General features: G+C 35.5%; 1 protein-coding gene across 2 annotated transcripts in view; it reads right to left on the reverse strand.

Annotated features, from left to right (window-relative positions):
• Positions 1-278: 278 nt before the first annotated feature.
• LOC135673859 (alpha-mannosidase-like) overlaps positions 279-20808 on the reverse strand; it is a 41111-nt gene continuing 20581 nt past the window's right edge. The window contains exons 17-29 of one of the 2 annotated variants that reach the window (XM_065183242.1): positions 12403-12468; positions 12256-12315; positions 12100-12171; positions 10743-10790; positions 10508-10627; positions 4050-4115; positions 3098-3210; positions 2916-3000; positions 1668-1778; positions 1501-1596; positions 1377-1424; positions 1243-1311; positions 279-617 (exon numbers count right to left, since the gene is read on the reverse strand). In XM_065183242.1, the coding sequence (XP_065039314.1) occupies positions 426-617; positions 1243-1311; positions 1377-1424; positions 1501-1596; positions 1668-1778; positions 2916-3000; positions 3098-3210; positions 4050-4115; positions 10508-10627; positions 10743-10790; positions 12100-12171; positions 12256-12315; positions 12403-12468 (1146 nt within the window). In that variant the 3' untranslated portion in view covers positions 279-425. The remainder of the gene's footprint in view (positions 618-1242; positions 1312-1376; positions 1425-1500; positions 1597-1667; positions 1779-2915; positions 3001-3097; positions 3211-4049; positions 4116-10507; positions 10628-10742; positions 10791-12099; positions 12172-12255; positions 12316-12402; positions 12469-20808) is intronic. The other variant, XM_065183243.1, reaches the window with a different exon arrangement.

A 20808-nucleotide genomic window follows, 5' to 3' on the forward strand; every position in this document is an offset into this window, starting at 1 on the left:
GCTTTCGAGGTCTCAACATATCCTATAAATGCATGTTGCACGTAAGCTTTAACATCAAGCCCGTAAATCATATAGTTCAACTCATATCACCCGCTACTTAGTAACTCACCAAGTAAAACATTAGTCAACGGAAGGGATCTTTTCGTAATAACTTATCACCTGCAGTTTGAGGGAGACTATTAATACTCACTCTAGGATGAAAATTGAACATTATCTAGTATCAAAATTATTAAATAACGTATTCATTAAAAGAAGCAGAAGCAGAAGCAGAAGAAGCATTAAAAGAAAGACTTCCCAACTAGAAACAAAATTAGATTACAATGAGGTTGAATGCAACACAATGATTCATCTATTCTTTTATTTTCGAGCACAACCAACAACTGATAAGTTCAAATAAGAGACTAATTTATAGGGGAAATCGTAAATCAAAACTTTATCAAGAAGGTACGAATCTCCATCGGTCCCAATTCAACGACAAGTGTAGTATTGTCGACTGGGGAACCCCTGATGATAGGAGCTGAAACAGTTCCAACATCTCCTTCGGTTCTCCATTTCATCTTCTTCATGTTTGTCTTATTTTGGTTTGCTGATAAGTTCGTCTCTCTTAATTCTTTGATCTGCAATCCAGAAAACATTGAAGTCAACAATCTAAAGTTAACATTTTCCAAGTGGCGTATGAAGAGATGGAAGCTGCTTTATTGGTTATGGTATGAGACCAACACTTTGTATCTTCGATTGTGAGATATTGGGCCATCACAGTTAATACATCATGCCTGGACTAAAATAATCCTTTGTTGATATTATTAATCAAATTCCAATAGCTAATCTAATAGAGGGCAGATATATCCTATAATTAACAGACCGATGTTTATGTCGATATCTGACAAACCAAAATTTCATTCTAAAATCCGAGAAGAAAAATTCTTTTTTTATCAAATCTTAAGAAAGCTTAAATGAATAATATATGGAATAGAATGTGATGGTGTTCACAAGTTTGTCTGTTAAAGATCTTGACTCTTAATAGGAAGGTACTGGGATTGAATCCCTTATTTGTTACTTACCTTTGTAAAAAGGTAAGTAATCCTTTGATAAGGACCTATCTAATATTGAGACATTGAAGACTATAATCCTTTTACTTAAATCTAATATTGAGACATTAAAGACTATAATCCTTTGATAAGAACCTATGTGTTTATGGATGATACAAAATAGTTTATATGATTAGGAAAGTGATGAATATACCATTTTCCCTGCGAAGACCTTTTTCAATTCGACCACAGCCATCGTTGAATATTGAAGATCCTCTGCAGCCTATGAAAATGCAAAGGATTCAATATGTGTTGAAAAATATATCCTACAACTAATTCACATCATACCTCATACAAATGTGCCAAACGGAAAAGGGTAGTTCCATCATCCAGATCCTGAAGATCAATCTCATTCGTTTAGTAAAAGTGTTCTTCGAAGATCAAATGGGAATTCAAGAAAATATAATGATACCTGAAGTGTGATAATTGCAACATTCGGAGGCAGATTATACCCAACGTCCATTGAAGTTGATTTTGCCACATGAGATGACTTCCAACTTTCCTCATCCTACAAAATCCTGATGTCACAAAATGACGGAGAGAATTATAGTCATAAGCATATATCAAAACCTAGAGTACCTCTTGACTGAATGCCAGAAGAAGTGGAGAATAAATTTGTTGTCCACATGTTCGCCTCCAATATGCTCCACTACCAAATTTGTTGACACTTATATAGTAATTTCCTCGTGCCTATTATGTTTTTCATATTAGCATAAACTTAAGCATGGATACCGTTTAGTGTATCTGATTCCTAAAATTAATTTGAGGGAAGCCAAAAAAAAAAAAGGAATAAAAGCTAAATCTTATATAAGGACAATAAGAAATAATGATTAAAATATTAGTTATTTATAATCAATTGACCTGGAGTTTTACTAGTGGGCCAAGCAGGTGGAAAAGCCCAAGTAGGTTTAGGAAGGTCACAAAATGAACAATCAAGAACATTTGCCAAGGACTAGCTAAAGTCCCTATTTGGGATAAATATATAATTTTACATTTGGAGTCGATGGAAAACCCAGATACTAGAGAAGATTGCCATAAGATTTTAAATGACTTGTAACTTAGTTACACGAAAGAGTAATGGATCATCTATAAAGTGCAAGGAGACAATTGGAGAGGTACATGGTTCTCTCCCAGAGAGATTACCTTAGCCTAGTTGAGGGATACAAAACTAAGGGAGATAAAGGATCTCTCTGCCTCAAACCCAACTTAGGCAGAATCATTCATCTGTTAAAAAGATTTCTCAGCAGTCAAATTGACTGATTTGGACATTTTACTCACATCTTATTAATTCAACTGATTTCTATAGTTTGACTAATCCTGTCAATTCCCCCATCCTAGTGTTGATACCAATCTTCCAAACAATGTTAAGAAAAAGCAACTTAAAAAGCTAACCAGACTGCAGTCTTTGATAGTGTTGGCTCCTCTCTTTCAGGGAATAATGAAATAAAAGAGTTGTTAAGCCTGTTAATATCAAAGGTACCATGATAAAAGACCTCAAAGATGGTCATCTGATTAATGACTTCTTTCATCTACATGTAATAGAACCCTCTGAAATGAGATAGAACTAAGGAAATCTGCTCAACTTATTTCCCTTTTTCTTATGACTTTGTATTATTATAATTGTCCATCTTATGACTTCTAAACTTATATAGCTGTTCCACTTGACATAAAATTGTATCTGTTGTTAAGAGCAATGGTGACAATTTGAACACTCAAAGGAGACAAAGATGGCTACATTTAGAAAACAAAAATTCATACAGTTGAAAGAGAGCAGACAAAGATACAAAACAATATCCTATAGTAACTAAATAATAATGTAGACCATACCGTAAGGCCCTCACAAGCATTACTCACACAAACTTGTTCATCAAGTGCTTCCCCAACACCCCTAGAGTCATCAAACAATAAGCGCCTAAAAAAATAATTAGTTAGGGGACTACAGAAGATGAAAAAAAGAAGTTCAAACAAGTACTGATCAAGAAACCAATGTACATATATTAGGTTAGAACCTATGAAGCATAATTTCTATTTCCCCATCTTGAATGCTGGAACCTCCAACAGCACGATCCACAAGAACAGAGAGTTCAGATTTACCATCCGTCATATATATTCCAAGGTTCAGCTGTAATTTAACAAATAATAATAATTAATAGACACTATAAACAAGTTCCAAGCTACTTCACACAAGAAAATCAAGAAAAAACTAACATAGTAAACTGTAAATAAGCTAAATTATGCCAGTACAAGTTGTAAAAAAAATATAAAAGCTCTTCAATTCTCTTTGAACCAAATGATCAAAAGACTCCATGATTCAGAATCTTGTCAACATGCAATATAAAGAAGAATAGATGGTGTGTCAATGGAGTGTGAAGTCATATTAAAAAAAAATGATTTAGAAAATCCCAAAAAGATGAATGAGTTTTGAATCCAGTAAAAAGATCTTGGCAGTGGCCCTAGAGTAGATAACGTCTGACTGACAGACTATTCCTTTATGAAGCAAGTTTTAAAGAGATAAATCGCCTGCATTTGGCCTAGTATCTAGATGAACAACCTTAGACTCTTTTATTTCCTTAATGGTCAGAAAAACAGGACTCTCATACCCTAATCCTAATCAAGTGGGAAAACTAACTAGAAAATTTTATGGCCAAGTTAAATATTGGGGAGAACTTTATTGTCAACATTAAATTTTGGAGCAAACTTTATATGGCTTAACTGTTGGATCGAATTTTAGAATTAATGCAAAATGCTGGGACAAACCTTATGATTATGATAAAATTATGTGTTAGCTAAACCAGTTTACATGTCACATTATTAAACATGAGGTTCTTAAAGGGATTTACTTATTCTGGATTTAGGTTGTTTGATAAACTTTACTAGCAGTCACATATAGTTTGTAGTTTTTCACATCAGCACCAATAGTCTCTTTGCAGTATAGAAGTGCTTCCTGCACTGAAGAAATACCGGGTAATAGTTTCCTGCAACTGGTTGAGTCACTTCAAGATTCCAATCCTCTCGATAGTCTCGGACCTGAAACAGATTTTAGTAAACCATGATTTTGAGCAATCTTTAAAAGGTAAGTATAATGCTAAACTTAAAATTATTCATACTACATCATTAATGACACTTGGTTTTACTATGCATGTAACAAAAACAAATAAAAGTAAGCCTACGAGAGTAGAATCTTCGCACTTGCAACTATGTATCACATTAACATTTAGATTATATTTAATCCAATCATGTTGTAGAAGCCAAAGATATGAATTCAATGCAGGTTAAGTAGTGTCATCATTCAAAGAATAAGGATGGACTCTGATGCAAAGAGGTTTTTATCCTCCACCAACCAGAAAGAACAATTCTAAGCTACCTGTGGTGCAATACTGGTGCCTTAAAGAATTAATGGGGACAAATTATGGCATTTCAATGCTTCTACTATGTTCAATTACTTGTATTTCAGTAATTTATGGCAAGTGACTAGACCAGTTCATTGCATGACATTTATTTAGTAGATCATTGTTATGAATGATACTGGAGCAACTCTGCTGTACAGAGATATTTCATAATGCAACCATGTAGTTCAAAATTAATCTGCAGAGAAATTTCATAATGCCACCATGTAGCTCAAAATTAATCTTCAGAGAAATTCACAATGCCACCATGTAATTCAAAATTCCTCTGAGAAAAAGTTAAATTTCAAAGGAAAAGAGAGGTAGAGAAGTCTCACAACAAGCATAATGTAAGGCCTTAGAAATGAATGTGAATTTAGGAAGAAGATTGATAGAGCAGTCAAACTTAATAACGTCCACTATTCGTTTGTCATAGTCAATAATACATTCTAAAGAACAAAAATCTGCAATCTTGAACAGTTGAAAGAAGAAGAGACCAAATCATTTGGGCCAAAGCTTTGTTTTTGCAAAAGCTCAGGACCTACAGATTTTTTCAAGTATAGGAGCTGGTGGATGTGATAAAAAAAATATAAAGAGACCTAATCAGCTACCAATGAACTTCAGGAGGCTTGAAGAGCTTATAGATAATGACTTTAATGGACAATTATCATCATAGTAGAAATAAAAAAAATTAAAATAAATTTATTCTCCTTCCCTTGCCTAAAAAACAAAAAACAAAAAAAAAATCCCAATTCACCCAAAGAATTCAGTGCTGAGGTAATCCTATTTTGAACCAGCTGATCATGGACCACTTTCTACATCAACTGTCTTTGTGAACTAGGTCCTCTATATGGTTTTTAGTGAGGAAACCAAAGCTCCCTTCAAGCCTGTCAATCTCAGTGATCCTGCAGTTGCAAAAGAGATCTTCTTGGATAATACTGTCAGGATCCAATTTATTTTCTGCGCTTTGAATAATGTGCACCGCAACTACCATCTCTCTCAGCTATTGCCAAGCGATCGGTGCGGAGAAGGAGACTGTTTCTTCCACCAAAGATGCCACCGCCAGTAACTCCCAGCATCGCCCGCGACCCTCACTACCTCCCCTTGGGTCGCAACAGCAGCCGCGCATGCAGCGACCGTGCACGATTGGCATCTACAACCCTCTCCGTCACCATTTCACACCCCAGCCGCCACAACCACCATCTCTCTCCTTAGCCTCAACAGCAGTCTTCCTTCACGCAGCGACAGAAACAGGGCAACTCCCCACGCCGATCGCCGCTGTTTCCCAGCCAGCGGACCTCCCTCTTGCTGCTCCTAGCCATGCCACCACCGCTGCCTCTCAGCCTCGGCAACAGCCTTTCCTTAATGCACTGACAGAAACAGGGCAGCCTCAGTAGCAGCATCCTCCTCGCAGCAACCGCAGCGAGCCCTCAAGCTGCTCTTGGCGTCCGCTTCCTCGGCAGCCTCTCAGCGATCCCTCATGCCCACAATGCTGCTCCCAGCTGCGCCACCACCGCTGCCTCTTATCCTTGGCTGCAGTGTCCTCCTTGCAGTGACCACAGCGAGCCCTCATGCTACTCTCGGCATCCGCTTCCTCGGCAGCTTCGCGATCCCTCACGCCCTTAACGTTGCCTCGGGCCAAACTTCACAGCAGCCACACCGAATAGGGCAGTGCTGATGGCCTTGACTAGACACCAGAAATAAGAATCAGGGATTACAGATCTACAATCCTATGCAATAGCTGCCGATAATTCAGTGAAAGCTCAACTAGAAGCCTTGGAAACTAGATTTCAGAACCAGTTGCAAGAAACACTTAATGATTTCAAAATGAGCCTATTGGAGAGCTTCAGCAAGCTTCAACAAGATGAAAGTTCAAGTCTTACGTTGAACCAATCTGGAGATACCGAAAAAAGGAACCAAGAATAGGATACAAGCTAACCCCGCACGAAGGTGAAATTCCCAAGATGGGAAGATGGAGATCTGACCAGTTGGATCTCTAGGGCAGAAAATTTTTTTTCGTTTTCAAAGAACTCTAAAAGAATCCAAGGTGAAAATAACTTTAATCTAACTAGATGGAGATGCAATCCAATGGTATGATTGGTATGAAACCTGTCAGGAAGTCCCCTCATGTGAGCAATTCAAGAGAGGACTGAATATGAGAATGTTGATAGGCAGCTTGTTAAAATTCGTCAGACTTCTACAATATTAGAATATCAATGCAGATTTGAACAATTGTCAAATCAAGCCAGAGACTGGTTGAAACGATAACTGGTGAGAACATTTATCGAAGGACTTAATCCAGATATCCAATGTGAAGCCAAAGCTCGCTAACCACACATTATAACAATCGCAATCTCATTTACACATTTGAATGACGAAAAAATCAATAGAGAGAATTATCGAAACAGAAGTGACAACAAACAGATGATCAGCAAGCCACCCACCCCATCTATCCCCAACCGAGGCCCTAACACTCAAAAACTAACCCAAGAAGAACTCAAGGAAAGATCAGCGAAGGGTTTGTACTGACAATGTGATGAAAAGTGGAGTAAGGAGCACCGATGTAAATAGGGGCAACTGCTGATGATTGAACCAATCGAGGAGAAACCAAAAGCTAATAATGTGAACTTTGATCATGAAGGTATGGATTCTGATGAAGATGTTGGGCCTATTATACATACAATGCATGCATTAGTCGGCTACTTTAACCCGTAAACAATGGAAGTTGTAGGAATTTTCCAACATCAGCCTGTTACAGTTTTGATTAATACCGGTAGTACTAACAATTTTATGGACAGTAAGGTTGCTGACCGATTGGCCTACTACATTGAAGGCTATGACAAATTCGAAGTAAAAGTCGTTGATGGACAGATTTTAACTTGTGATAACAACTGTTTGAAGATAAAATTGATTATACAGGGCCAAGAGTTGCTTGTGGATTTCTTTTTGCTACCATTAGATGACTTCGAAGTGGTGCTTGGAATTGAATGACTATCAACCCTGGTTGATATTTCTTGGAATTTTTCTTGGAAGTGATCAAGGAAGCCAAAAGGTGGAATAATATTTTATAGATAGATGAAAAAAATCAGATACATCCATATTTATAGAGTTCCACCTTTGAGCGCATCAGGACTTCCTAATAAATAAATAAATCTCAAATAAGCCCCTATCTAATTCTTACTAAACTAGATAAACTCAATAAAATATTATTCAAAGCTCAGAAAATAAAAGGGATCCTAACAAATACTTATAGATGAATAATAGTTACTAGATTATTGTGAAGGGACCCCATATTGGTGAGAGCCACGTACATTGAGTTTGCCTTTTTTTATAATTTAAAACACTTGGAAGCGCAAAGGAGATTGGAATGTGGTCATTGTGTATATTTTCTAATCAAATGACAAATGGCAGTGATCTGATTGAGAAACAGTTGTTTTTTATATTTCTCTAATATAGGTCCTGCTAAAAATACAAAGGTCGACCAAATCATCCTATCTATTGAAAATATTAAAAATTTCCATTTTTATTTTGAGGTACTATATTGATGTTGCAACCTGCAACCACCAATAATTTGAAGAACATTGAACAACAGATTTGAGTTCCGATCCATATCAGTACTTGCCAATTGTATCATATCATGATGATATGGTATCTATATAATTGTCTATGCAGTAAGAAGGAATTTGGCATTGTTCTTGCATGTATCATGTTAGGCATCACTGGCATGCAACCCACGTGTAAAATATAAAACCTCACAACCAACACTCACTAGGTAGTTCATGATTCAATAGGTTAATGTTTTCCCAAGAGAAGTGGCCCATGTATCATATTTTTAGCCATATAATTCATAGTAGTTGATGAGAGTCATTATATTGGTTCCACAGTGCAATATATAGAAATAAATATATGTTTTTGCTATGACATAAGAAAAGAGAGCTTCAAACGATTTAGTTGGGATACATAGATGGAAATGATATCAAGCTTCTCCAGTGTAATAAACATTTTCCCAACAGCCTTCCTTTTCTTGCTCTTTCAGACCTTCAACATTCCAAGAAAATCTTTATGAAATCATAGGTTTGGCTCATTGAGAAGTTGAAAAAGGCTTTACAAAACTAAAGATAGAGCCCTTATAAGAGGATAATGAAACATCTGGGGGGAAAGAAGAAAGATAAAATATGAACAGTGACCCATATGTGCTTGGCAGAACTTTTAAGAGTCAATCAAATCACCCAGAATAAATTTTGCACAATGAGGGGCATCTAATGGATAATGTCCTAAGACCCAATTAATTGTGTTCCACTTCATTGTTAGTATTGACATGTCATAATGGGAGAGCTAGGACCATTTAAGTTGTTTGTTCTATAGCATCCTCCAATAATGGAGCCTGACCCAAGTCCATTAGGAATAGGATTTGACAAATCCTGGATAAATAGGCCAAGTCCACTTTATGTATATAAGTGAAGAAAAGGAGAATCCAAGAAGGCTCCCAAAGAACATGTCTTTGGGAAGCATGAACAGAGCTGATGAGGCCGAAGGAAAACATGAGTTATGATGTGCATATTGCTTAAGTGGCAAAAGTATAGGACAGTAACCTAATGTGATGTTGAACAGCAAGGCATACATGAAAGTGGGTATAAAGAGGAAGCTAAGAAGGTAGAAAAAGATGACTAGAAGAACATCAAGTGTTCTCGAAAAGTTGGATCTACATGAGCTTTTTGAACAAAGAACCTAGAAAAGGCAATTAATCACAATCAGTAAATGTTTTTAAAATGTGAAAGTGAGCTTAATGAACCCAGATGTGGAAGTTCATATTTGATGTTAACAGATGTATGGTTTCAGAGGGAGCAAAATAAATTTAGATAGATCATGATGGGGATCGAACAGAAATTTAGGAGTCTGTTGGAAAAGAGCTAGAATGGTAAATTGGCTCAACAGATTCAAGGTGACTAAGAGTCAGGTAAAATGGTGAATGAAATTTAACCAACAAGGCAACAACAAAATGAGTATTTATGCCATTTAAAAGGGAAGCAGTAAAATCACGATCATGTTTTGGGGATGAAGTGACACCCTAAACACTTCAGCGAAGAATGTCCTACTGGAAGGAGAGGGATGAAGTGATAGACAATGGTAGGCCTGCTGTCAATCTTTATCTTATCAACTTTAGTTCTAGAAGTTCTAGTAACTTCAAAAAATAAGGATGCGATGATCATGACAAATGATGTTTTCCTATTTCCCACAATTTTCACTAATATTTTCAGGGTCTGTCGTACTGTACCATACCAGCATTTCGACCCGGGCTCGGTACCGGTATGGTACGGTGTATCGAACGGTACACCCAGGTGTACCGAGCGGTACACTCAGGTGCACCGAGCATTGTAGCACTGCTACAGTGCGGACCGGTACCGGGCGGTCTGCATACCGCTGGCCTGTCGGACTGGTACATACCACCCGTACCGGGCGGTACGATCCGGTATGGCAGACCATGAATATTTCTTCTCTAAGAAAACATCTAAATTATACAAACTTAATGGTTAAAGCTAGATCATAAAATGTTGCTAACCTTGGTAATACTTATGTTCCCAAGCATTTCCATGCAGTTTGTTCTTCATTATTTTCTTAGAGGCTCTTGTTTTGTAATTTTGTTCCATGTACCATAAAACATGTAGCATAAGACATGAGTTTATGTTAAGCAAAATAGACCAGTAATGCTAGTAAGAAAGAACCCATGTGCAAATACTAGAAATGCTACTAAGAAATGGTTCAAAAGCATCAGCCCAAGCAAACCCATATTTTCCCAAATTAACCTTTGAGAATATGTTAAACCAGCCACTCCAGAAATAAGTTTTTACAATTAAAAATATATGCAACAACAACGCCATAAGTCCCAATTAAAAATATTTATTGTACCAAAAAGGCAAAAACCATTCTTACTGAGTAATCTAGTTTAGGCAAAATGACAGTGTAAACACAAATGAGTAGAATCACAAAAAACAATATGCATTATATTTATTTTTATATGTAAAGGATCAGAAGTACCCGTTTTAGGAAATCCCTCCCATTAGAATCTGTATAAAATGTCCTATTTGTGACCATATTTGTTGTCAATCGGGTTATGACCTCCTTTCCCACACCATCATCAGTAGGAATTGGCCCAATCTTCATTAGAAGTAGTAGATAACTCAGTAGTGAACATAAATATATACTACATTTATTAGAATATAATAGACATTACCTTTGTAATGAAACTGTAAAGTACCATTGCTTAACTTACCGTATATTCTATTTCTGCATGCTCTTTGTCTTTATATAGTCTGGTAACCTGAAATAAATCGAGTTTTAATGATTTCGACTAAGAAAAACAATAAAATCCAACTTGTATGATAAAAAAGGGTAACAAATTGTGATAGCCTTGATATACATCAGCCATACTAGGTATGCTATTCTTTATAACTAGTTAAACTATGGTGGGCATGCCTGGATGTGGTAACAATTTTGTGCATTTTTGGGATCAACTGATGAAAGTGATGAATGCATGGTTGTTTTTGGGCATGCATGGGAGCATGGTTTAACCAACTGCAAGATCAAGTATTTTTGCACCTGTGACTATAGTAATTTTTGACATTTTCCTTTTTGAGTAAATATATAAATAACTTAAAGCTCTAGAAAATGAATTAAACAACATAAGTAATCACCGTTTGAATCCTGTACAATGTAGACAGTGAAGCATGAATGATTCTAATTACCTATCGTATTCATACTGAATGCATGTAAATCATGATACTTCTAGGATACTTCTTAGAGACATCAGATATGTTCTTGAAGTATTCAATTTTTTAAAATAATCATTCAAAAATATTAGATACTTTTAGGATACTTCGGGGACAGTAGGTTCTTTCATACTTTCTGGAAGAATTTTGTTGTAATTTAATATTGTTATTTTACTTGTACAGGTGGATATATAATTAGGTAGATTGTTCATAAGTTATTTGGATTAAACATGTGACTATAATGGAAAGACATTTTACTTTATTTATCAATTCTTGTCATCTTTTTTATAAGCTTGACATACTGTGTTCCTAAAAACAATATTTTCACAGGTTGAATAAGTGACAAACAAAAGCATAATACTTATCATGACCTGATAAGTTGACTATTTTAAGTACTTGGGCTTTTCTATTAGGAGCTTAAAAATTGATCAAGTGACATTATTTCTGCAATCATTGTAAATAAGCAAGAGACAGAATGAGTGTTGGGTGAGCGGTGTAGACATCTTCAAGACTTCAAGTTGCTAAAATCATTGAGAAGCAAGTGCACCTTAAGAGTCAGTCCATCTAAAAAGTTGGTCTCTATATTGTAAATTTTGTTTGCAAGCAAAATATTTTTATGCAGCTCTATGGGTGATTGGCTTCTGCATGTGTACTGAAAATTCTATGATATTTCACTACATTGCTTGGTAAGATAAGTCATAAGTGCATATTTCCATAATTCCATTATTAAATGATCTGGAAAAATACATAGAGTTGATCTGGATACTCAGCAATGATTATAGTAACATCATGGGAGAGTCTAATTGAGCAACTAAACTTTTTCACTAGTGTATTCTTTAAAAGAAAGTGAAATTTTACTACCTGATATATCCATGAATTGAATTGCTGGTAGACTTCATCCACTAATGGTCCACGCATAATCTTTAATGGTACCTAAAATATTCATACAAATCTGTCATGATTAATTTTGTATATTAACAAATATTTGGTAATAAATGCATATGTAAATTGAAATACCGATCTTGATGAAGGGACCGGTGGAGCCCCATTTGGCCTGAAAATATATGCTCCAGATGCCTAAAAAGATCATCATGCATGTGAAAGATATCAAACAATTAAGTTGCATACATGATTTCTCAACATCAATAAAATCAAGTAATATACTTGTGGATCTGTGTCCCCGCTGCTTGCTCCATACCACAGATAGTTTTGCTGTATGGATATATCCACCTTATGTAGAAAAAAACATTGGACAAAGTACAAACAGTAAGATTTAATTTGACTGAAGTTTCAACTTTCAAACAACACAATGAAGCTTTACCTGAGAATACATATGTATCAAGGAATTAGGAATAAACATTCACATTAATACAATAAACAATGAAAAAAAAAGGATAAGGAATAGATTTATTGGCTATCAGGATAGCAAATATAGTTTCTTATAACCAAATAAAAGATTTTTTGTCTAGATTAGGATAAGGGAATAGCTACCTAAGAGACCTTAAGATTCTCATTTTTGCAACATTTAGTTTTCAGCATCATGTAAGAGGGGATCCTATAAAATTTTCCAGAACCACTTGAGATTTTATTGAGGTTTTAAGCATATAAATAGCTAAAATTAAATTGCTTTTCATAGTAACTCCAACTTTCCATCTAGAACAAAGATGGCTTGCATGAATTAAATGGCAAGGCAATGTGAACTACGATGCAATGCTAGAATTCCTGATTGAAAAATCCATGAACTAAATATTATATCTCTTGGCTTCAGTAATACTTTTGGAGTTCTTGCCTGTCCATTATAGAATGATAATTAACTGGATGATGTCTGGTATGCACAATCTCACTAGTTCATAAAACAAACATGTGCTAAGGGACTGACAACCAGATTAGCTGCTTTATGAACATATCAGTACTAGCAAAATTAGTGCTCTACTAAGTGTATTTGTAATATGAGAGTTGGAGAAAGTTCTGAAATTATGCATCTAAAGTTTTTGTTTATATTGCTGTAAATATCAATGATTCAAATAACAACTGCACCACCATTACAGTCCATTTTTTACCAATCCGTCAAAGGAGAGGCATAAAGATTGGGCCATTTCATGCCATCCAACAAGAAACTGAGCACACCGCATAGTATACTTACTATACCAGGTGTGCCAGCAGATATGCTTCTCCTACCATGCATACAGTCCAGTTTTTGACTATTAGAGCCAAGAAACTGGACAGTCAGAATATCACCTGGTTTCCAAATCCATCTTTCCAGCCATTAAGTCTCTTTTCAAACCTTTTCTTAGTCTTTTTACCCCATCTCAATTTCAGCCTCTTCTTTTCTGATTTCTTCATCAAATACTTTCAATCGCACTTTCATACTCAGTTATCAAATTCGAGGCCAGTCTCAAGCAATTGAAAATCCATTCTCAAGAAATCATCTCACTTTTATCCCAAGAAAGGTAAATCAAAATCCAAAATTTAAAATTATTCACTTATATTTTGTTGAGTAAAGTTATATTCATGTATTTTCTTCCTAAGAAGCATGGACATGACGGCACATCATTTTAAAAAAAATTAAGATATCACACGACAAGAACACATGGATTTTTTTAATCTATATATATAATACTCTATTAATATAAGTTTTATGGTATTTATACTTAATTTTTTTAAACTCAATAATTTGAACAAATAAATATCATCATACAATCAAAACAATTAAAATCATCTAAATGTAAGTATCCAAAATAAAGATTGAGTACCTCAAATAATATTTACAATCTCTAGATATAATAGATATATATTTCCTTGCAATGATCTCAACCTTTGTTTCCTTACAATGCTGATGATCCGTCTCCATGTAGAATCCAAAGCAGATGGCCCTCACATGAGGGCCACACAAGCATAGCACTGCATGTGAGGGTCACACGACGAAGTGCACGAGAGCGGTGTCGTGTCCCACAAATAAAAATGAAAATAAATAAAAAAAGTCATGACTAGACATGTGACGGACACGTGTCCAACCATGTCGATGATGTATGTGTCCAACACGTGTCAAACACAGACACGTCCACCAAAATCACATGTCCATGCTTCTTAGCTTCTCCTTAAGGTCATGATTTCGTGGATTCGGACTAGAATTTTAGGTTTTTTGTTAATTTTATGGATGAATACCATATGTGAAATGAGATTTTTTTTTGCAACTTGAGGACAATTCATTTAGTTCTGGCCAATATCTAATGGATCCAATCAGCATTCATTAGGAATGTGTTAAAAATTTGTCTAGATCTGTTCGGATCTAACATATATTAAATGTCGATCCTACCTAGATCCACATAGATGTGACCTTGATATTCGTAAATCTAGACTAAAATCCGCACAGATTGGACCTATATATTAGTAGATCTAACTTCAATCCACATTAATCTAGCCCAAATCCATGTGTATCCAAACTAAAATCCATATAATCCCAGCTGAGATCTGAACTATACCTATGCATTTAGAGGCCTAATCTAAATGGATCTGACCTTAACATCGAATATCAAATATAAATTTAATAATTACCTTTTGAAGTTGAGTGGTGCCTCAAACTTAGATGATCCATATTTAACTCAAAGAAAGCAGCAATGTGGATCCGATCATAGACCACTTCATCAGCAGATGCAAGATATAACTGACACATGTTCACCTTGATGCACACCAAAGTTAACATCTGGTTTTTTTAAAGATGCTTGGAGAAACTTGCATATGTTTGTTTATCAGGAATCCCAAGTTGGACTCCCATGAACTGGACAAAGAAATAGGAGTTTAATAGTATATGACTTGAACTGATAACAGATTGAATGTGCAGTAGAGAGTGTCAATGATCCACTTCTATTGTCCATCTCATTTTGTTTCAAAGGCAATTGAGGAAGAGGAATGACAAGGTCATAGGAGGAGGCTGCTCAGGATACAGAAGAGCACATCCAATGTCAGGTTGTGGACATGATATAAATCAGTCCTCCATGGCTCATGGCAGAGCACATTAAATCACTAATTTAGCCATCATGTAAGAGAAAATTTTGTTCCTCACAGTCAATTGATACTTTGGACTATCGGTAGACAGATAAGTGGAGCTTGGCCTAAGGAACAGTATGTCAATCATCCACGATGAAGATCATGGTGCACATGGATCCATGTGACTTTTTTTATGGCCAAAAAGATAAGGGCAAGAGGAAGACAATGGATGACTATGGAAGATGAGACAGAATTCATATGACCTCAAATGAAAATTTACACTCATATTCACACTTTCTACTAGCACGGATTTCATAACTAACGGTTTCATGGTGATAATTGATTATTTTTCTTGGAGTCGGATATGTCATTTGGCACAACACTAGTACAGTTATGACAATCATAGTTTTACAGCAGTACATCCTGCAGAGTCATACTTGCATAGTTGCTTTTGCCATAGGAGCCTGATGCAACACGGGTTATTGACTACTAACATGTTATTCTATTAATAACACACTATTTACTAGCATCAAATACCATAAGAAGAGTTTCATGCATCTTGGATTTTGATACTGAAATCAATTGATAAATTAATGATCCAATCTGTGTTGAGATAAATATTACAAGATTAACTACGATAATGGTTAAGGCATAAAGCAAATATTGGGCCAGAGTCAAAGATCGGATGATATGGTGAAGATTCGAACGATGTGCCGGAAGCTCGCCGAGAGTTCGTTGGGAGTTCGCTGAGAGCTCATCGAGAGTTCGTCAAAAGCTCACCGAAAGCTCGTCGGGAGTTCATCAAAAGCTCACCGAGAGTTCATCAGGAGTTCGCTGAGAGTTCGTCGGGAGTTCCCCAAAGGCATGCAGAAAAGTTCACCGGAAATTCTTCGAGACTTCGCCGGAAGAATGATTGACATACCGGACAAAGATTGCTTAGCTAATACCTTAATTATCGTAGTTAGAACTTAGATTGAGTAAGAATTGAGAGGTAATCCCACTAACTCAGTTAGGGGACAACTGGGCCCAAGGCAAGGATGAGTTGGGCCGGATAGAAGGCCCACTCGGCCACTTGGAGCCATGCCAGGCGGTGGCACCGACCAGGGTGGGTGGTGGTATCGCCTAGACTGGGCAGTGGTACTACCGACCATAGAGGTTGTCAGGCGGTAGTACCGCCAGAGCCCAGTCTCCGAGGCTCTATCAGGCGGTAGTACCGCCAAACTAGGTGGTGGTACCGTCGAGTGTCAAGAGTATCAAACAATGGTACCTCCAACACCCCGAAAGTCCGGGAAGAGATTTTTTTGCTTCAATTCTAAAACCTTTAGGGCCCCTATAAATACCCCACTCCTTTCTGCATGAAAGGGTAACAAAGGCTATAATAAAGTGTGAAAAAATCTTTGAGTGTTGGGGTTTAAGAGTGTTGTAAAAAGAGCTAAGAGTCCTCCTCCTCTTTCTTCAGCTTTGTAATCATTAGAGAAGAAGTGTGAGGGTTGTAAGGGTTGTCTCCTAAACCCGTAAAAAGGAGAAAGCTTTGTAAGAAGGTGATTGGTCTTCTCATTAGTGGACACTAGTGACCTCAACGGAAGAGGAATCAAAAGTGGATGTATGTCACAATGATCGAACCACTATAAATCTAGTGTGTTCTTTCCTTACTGCTTTCTTTCACTACTTAGCTGCATTCTACACTTTGCATATACTTTAAATCATTATTTTCATTACTTTCCAATATGGGCTTTGTCGAAACGATTGTATCAAAAGAAATTTTTCGAATCAACAAAATTTTTATCGCTGCACTAATTCACCCCCCTCCCCCCTCCCCTCTTAGTGTCGTATTGATACTAACAATTGATAACAGAGCAAGGTTACTCTCAATTTATTTTTAAACCCAAGAGAGATGGCTTTTGTCAACAATCATGAGGGTCATTCTATCACACGTCCTCCCATGTTCAATGGAACATACTACACTTATTGGAAAACTAGAATGAGGATTTTCTTGATTTCTATTGATTTCGAGTTATAGCGTTATGTCGAAAATGGATTTCAAGAGTCTTCTCTTCCAATGAACGATTAGAATGATTTGGAGAAGACTTTCTCTTTGAATGTCAAAGTTATGAATGTTTTGTTTTGTGCATTAGATAAAAATGAATTCAATCGAGTTTTTATTTGCGAAACGGCTTATGATATTTGGCATACACTTGAAATCATACACGAAGGCACGACTAGAGTTAAAGAGTCAAAAATCAATCTTTTAGTTCATAGTTATGAATTATTTCACATGAAACCAAGCGAGACCATTGGAGACATAGACACCCGGTTTACGAATGTCATCAATGGTCTAAAAGCACTTGGTAAAAGTTTTTCTAACCTTGAACTTGTTAACAAGATATTAAGGTCCCTTCTAAAGAGTTGGGATCCTAAAGTAACCGCAATTCAAGAAGTCAAGGACTTGAACAACTTTCCACTCGAAGAACTTATCTAGTCTTTGATGACCTATGAAATGATGTACAATGCACATGAAAAACTTGAGAACAACCTTCCAAATAACAGAAAAGATTTGACACTTAGAACTCAAGAAGACCACTTGAGAGAAAACTCAAGTGATGATGATGATGATTTGACACTTCTAACAAGAAAATTTAAAAAATTCATAAAAAGAAACAAAACTAAACATGACATTAAAAATAAAAATAAACTTAAAAAGAATCAAATAATTTGCTATGAATGCAAAAAGCCGGGGCACTTCAAAAGTGAATGTCCCCAAGTGAAGAAGAAGCAATCAAAAAAGAAGAAAGCACTAAAAGCTACTTAGGACAATTCGAGCGCATCCGAAGACGATGAGCTAACCAACAAAGAAGTCGTAAATTATGCTCTAATGGCACTCAATGACGAGGTAAGTGGCCTAAACGAATCTCATTTATCTTATACTGAATTACCTAATACTTTTAATGATTTGTTTGATGAATGTAAATTAGTTAGTAAAAAATATAAATTATTAAAAAATGAGCATTCTTCTCTTGTTAGTAAATTAAATAGATTGAACATTAAGCATGATAATGTAATATTGCCTACTTGTACAAAATATGAAGAATTAAATATGCTTAAAAAGGAGAATTTGCTACTACATGAAACTTTAGAAAAATTTGAAATAGGAAACAAATCCTTAAACATGATCCTTGTAAAAAGGGATCATGTTCATAGAAGAGATGAAATCAACTTTGTAAGTAACACTCTCCAAAACCTAACCATCTTTGTTAAAGGCCCAACTTTGCATGTTTCACCCCGAAACAAATATAATTTTTGTTACAAATATGGACATTATGCTCATAAATGTCCATTTAAGAGGTATAATCCATATAAGTTAATTTAGGTCCCTAAAGGAACCTTAAATGACTCAATAAAAAATGATAAGTTAGATAGATCTATTTATGAGAAACCTAAGGTAAAATGAGTACCTAAAAAAAAACCCTCCTTCTTGTAGATATGTTTACAATCATAAACTAGGAGCAAGAGATGATACCTTGATAATAGATGCTCAAAGCATATAACCGGAGATCCAACATACTTCTCTAAACTTACTAGCCAAGACGAAGGATTTGTCACCGTCGAAGACAACAACAAAAGAAAAATTATTAAAAAAGAAAATATATATGACAAACCAAACATTTTGATTGAAAATATTTTATTAGTAGATGGTTTAAAGCAAAGAATACAGTTTCGAATAATACCATCTGGTACGGGCGGGATGGACCAGAACGATAGGATACCGGTACACGGACCGCCCGCTACCGGGCGGAACACATAATATCGCCCCATATCAGACGATACAGGGTTATATCGGGTGGTAACAGTCGAAATTTCGATCGTTACCGCCCGACACAGCTTACTGACGGCCGATTTCAACCAATTAGTTGATCATTGGAGCCCTTTCTCATAGATTTTTAAACTCTTCTTCACTATTATTTTATTCTATTTCACTCTCATACTAACTATCTCAAACTCTTTTTTTATCACATTTACACTCTCTAAACTCTAGAAAACAACGATTTGTAAATTGAATGAAGGCTAATTTAGGAAGACTAAGAGAAAGAAGTTTCTTTAATTAGAGAGCAATTAATATCTTTAATATTATGATTAGTGTATTTAATATTGAGTAATTCGAAATTAGACACTTAATAACTCAAATATTTATATTCCATATATATTAAATATTGAAAGATATTTATGATAGTAAAATAAATTTAATTAAGTTTTATTAAAGTTATTGAATGCTACGATTAATCGTTTTAATGATGATTTAATCAAAATTTAATCGTATTATGAAGAATCGCAGTACGGTGATAGTTGGTCATACTTCTCCAAAAAATAGTATGATCCAGAGCAGTAGATCAATAGCGAAAGTAAAAGCTCTGATATTCACCAATATATACCTCAGGAGCTACCTCAAACAAATATGATTCATGATGATCAGCCTACAATCATCACTACATTGATGCACCAATGGCATATAGTGTATCAATACACTATATCGTGGGATCAATTTCATGATCGGGTCCAACAAACATATCATATTGATATGTAGATGTATAGGATTGAGGACCCCAATCCACCAACTGTGGAGGCTCGTCGTTCATTTTGGTGATAGAATCAACAATCAGGTACATCTACATATGTGATTATTTAATTTATTTAATTTTTAGAGTTTATATTATAATAAAATAGTCTAATAATTCAAATGATTTTTATATAGATATTTCAATATTTACAGAAGAAAAATTCGTAACGGACTGAAATACGAATCTTGCACAAAACTATTTCTCAAAGTCCGAAAAAGATATATGATACTATTTTTACCTAATTTACATTGATTTTGCTAAACTTATATTATTACTATATTTATTTCTAATTTAAAAACCCTATCCTAACTTTTTTTTTAGGTATTTTCGGAGGATTTTACGCCTAATATAGGTGTACCGCTCGATACGCCCTGGCGTACCACTCGGTACACGGTATCGTATTATACCGAGCCTACCTCGAAACACCGATATGATTCGATATTTCAATTCTTGGTTTAAAGCATAACTTTTTAAGCATTAGCCAATTATGTGATAAAGGTTACAATATCAAGTTCAAATCTAATACTTACATTATAGAAATATCATACATGAATAGATCTTTAATTGCCTTAAGGACCAACAATGTCTATACCATTGATCTTGATGAGTTTTGTAATGAAACTGGCTTTTCAGTTTTAAACAATGATGTTTGGCTTTAGCATAGGAGGTTAGGTCATGCTAGCATAAAACTAATCTCTCAAATTTCATTTAGAGAACTTGTAAGAGGAATCTCTAACATCAAGTTTGTCAAAGATGTGATGCATGTCAACTAGGCAAACAAATAAAAGGTAGTTTCAAGTCAAAGAATCAAATAAGCACATCTAGACCATTGCAATTGATCCATATGGATTTATTTGGACCAATTGATACAACAAGCCTAGGAGATAGTAAATACGCCTTTATAATTGTTGATAATTATAGTAGATACACTTGGACATACTTCCTGACACACAAAAGTGATTGTTTAAAT

This window comes from Musa acuminata, chromosome BXJ1-5 (genome assembly GCF_036884655.1).
Source record: "Musa acuminata AAA Group cultivar baxijiao chromosome BXJ1-5, Cavendish_Baxijiao_AAA, whole genome shotgun sequence".
NCBI lineage: Eukaryota > Viridiplantae > Streptophyta > Magnoliopsida > Zingiberales > Musaceae > Musa > Musa acuminata.